This window comes from Triticum urartu, chromosome 1A (genome assembly GCF_056163025.1).
Source record: "Triticum urartu cultivar PI428250 chromosome 1A, HENAU_Tu73, whole genome shotgun sequence".
NCBI classification, from domain to species: domain Eukaryota; kingdom Viridiplantae; phylum Streptophyta; class Magnoliopsida; order Poales; family Poaceae; genus Triticum; species Triticum urartu.
This window is the reverse complement of record NC_141873.1, coordinates 198177426-198179653: the sequence shown is the minus strand read 5'-3', so window position 1 is coordinate 198179653 and position 2228 is coordinate 198177426. Positions and strand designations below refer to the sequence as shown.

The window sequence follows — 2228 nt, the reverse complement described above, 5'->3', positions numbered from 1 at the left end:
ACTAGCACGGGCGTTTTATCATCGTTCAGCGGCATTATGGCAAATTAAAGGCTATCCTTATATGCTGACGACGTAGCACTTTTTGTGTGACCCACGGAGCAGGACTTGGCCTGTGTCAGAGAGGTGCTTCAGGCTTTTGGGCATGCATCCGGGTTGAGAGTAACTATCGCAAAACCTCAGCAATACTCATTCAAGGACATCTTGGTGATGCTGAAAGAGTGCAGCAGTTCTTTAACTACCAATTGGGTGCGTTCCCTTGCAAATACCTGGGACTACAGCTTGGTATCCACAAGTTATACAAAGCCCAATGGCAGCCTATGCTCGATCAGGTCAAAAACTTCATCCTGGCTTGGCAACGAGGGTTGGTTCAAAGGCTAGGCAGGCTTGTGCTCATTAAAAGTGTGATCTTGGTGAGGCCGATCCACCATTTTCTTGTCATGGACGCGCCACTATGGGTTTTCGAAGAGGTGGACAAATGTATGAGAGCATTTTTTTGGGGGCGGAGAAAACGGCTATCAATGGTGGGCATTGTTTGGTGACCTGGGAGACCATCTGCCGGCCTACTTGCTTCGGTGGTTTGGGCATAAAGAACCTCGAGCTCCAAGGGTTGGCCTTGCGTGTACAGCGGGAGTGGCTCAAAAGAACGGACCCCAACCGGCCTAGGCAAGGCTTGCATCTCATGATCGACAAGGAAGCCAAAGCAGTGTTCGACAGCATGGTCCTCATCAAAGTTGGCGACGGCTCTTCGGTCCTATTTTGGACAGATAGGTGGATAAATGTCTTCTCAATCATCGACATCGCCCCTCTAATCACTGCAATGGTCGAGAAATGGATCAAGAGCAAGAGAAATGTCCAGCGGGCTCTTCTTCAGGGCGCTTGGGTGCAAGATATAGCAGGCCAGCTTTCCTTCACTGCCCACATGCAGCTCATTCACCTCCAGCAGGCTATTGCAACGGTGACCAGGAATGATACGGAGTCTGATGCCTTCACCTAGCCGTGTGATGTGTCAGGCACTTACACGGCAAAGTCCACTTACGAAAGGTTGTGCCTAGGCCTAACCCGCTCCGCCACCACCAACCAAATATGGAGAAGCTGGGTGCCTCTCAAATGCAAAATCTTCGCTTGGTTGGCCTCCCAATATCAGCTCTGGACTTCGAATCGTAGAGCCAGACATGGGTTGAAAGAGACTACATCGTATTGCTACACGTGCGAGCAGGAAGAGGACACTGTGGATCACATCCTAGCCTAGTGCATTTATGCGAGACAAGTTTGGCACGGATGCTTCGAGGCCCTTCAAGCCACCATTCAAATCCCAAACCAAGATGACACTTTCATGGCATGGTGGGAGAGGACGCGTGCCTCCTTTCAAGGGAAGATCAAGAGAGGTTTTGATTCCTTCGTCATTGCGACCGCGTGGCACCTTTGGAAGCAAAGGAATGCTAGGGTGTTGAATAGGAATGACCAAATCAGGTCAGACACTAGCTTAGTGCTTAAAATTCTTGAAGAGATCAAACTATGGAAGTCGGCGGGATTAGGAGTTGAGGTTTTAGCTAGATTTGTGAGAGATTAGACTTTGGTTTCCTTTGTATGGAGTCGGAGGTCCCGTCTTGATGACTCATCGTCTTGTACGGTCTCTTGTAATCAAATTTTTCTCTGTTTTGTAAAAATACGGTACGCTTTTGGTGTACTCTCGAAAAAAACTGCATTCCTTAATGGATTTCTTAAAGAAGAGTTGTATATGATGCAACCAGAAGGTTTTGTCGATCCTAAAGGTGCTAACAAAGTGTGCAAGCTCCAGCGATCCATTTATGGACTGGTGCAAGCCTCTCGGAGTTGGAATATACGCTTTGATAGTGTGATCAAAGCATATGGTTTTATACAGACTTTTGGAGAAGCCTATATTTACAAGAAAGTGAGTGGGAGCTCTGTAGCATTTCTAATATTATATGTGGATGACATATTGTTGATTGGAAATAATACAAAATTTCTGGATAGCATAAATGGATGCTTGAATAATAATTTTTCAATGAAAGACCTCGGTGAAGCTGCTTATATATTGGGCATCAAGATCCATAGAGATATATCAAGACGCTTAATTGGACTTTCACAAAGCACATACCTTGATAAAGTACTGAAGAAGTTCAAAATGGATTAGTCAAAGAAAGGGTTCTTGTCTGTGTTACAAGGTGTGAAGTTGAGTCAGACTCAATGCCCGACCACTGCCAAAG

At 46.2% G+C, this 2228-nt stretch overlaps 1 protein-coding gene across 1 annotated transcript; it reads left to right on the top strand.

Moving 5' to 3' along the window:
- The first annotated feature begins 451 nt into the window (after positions 1–451).
- LOC147990586 (uncharacterized) lies at positions 452–994 on the top strand. Its single transcript, XM_087538299.1, has one exon. It carries the CDS (start codon positions 452–454, stop codon positions 992–994), a length of 543 nt encoding a protein of 180 aa, XP_087394425.1.
- Positions 995–2228: the final 1234 nt, after the last annotated feature.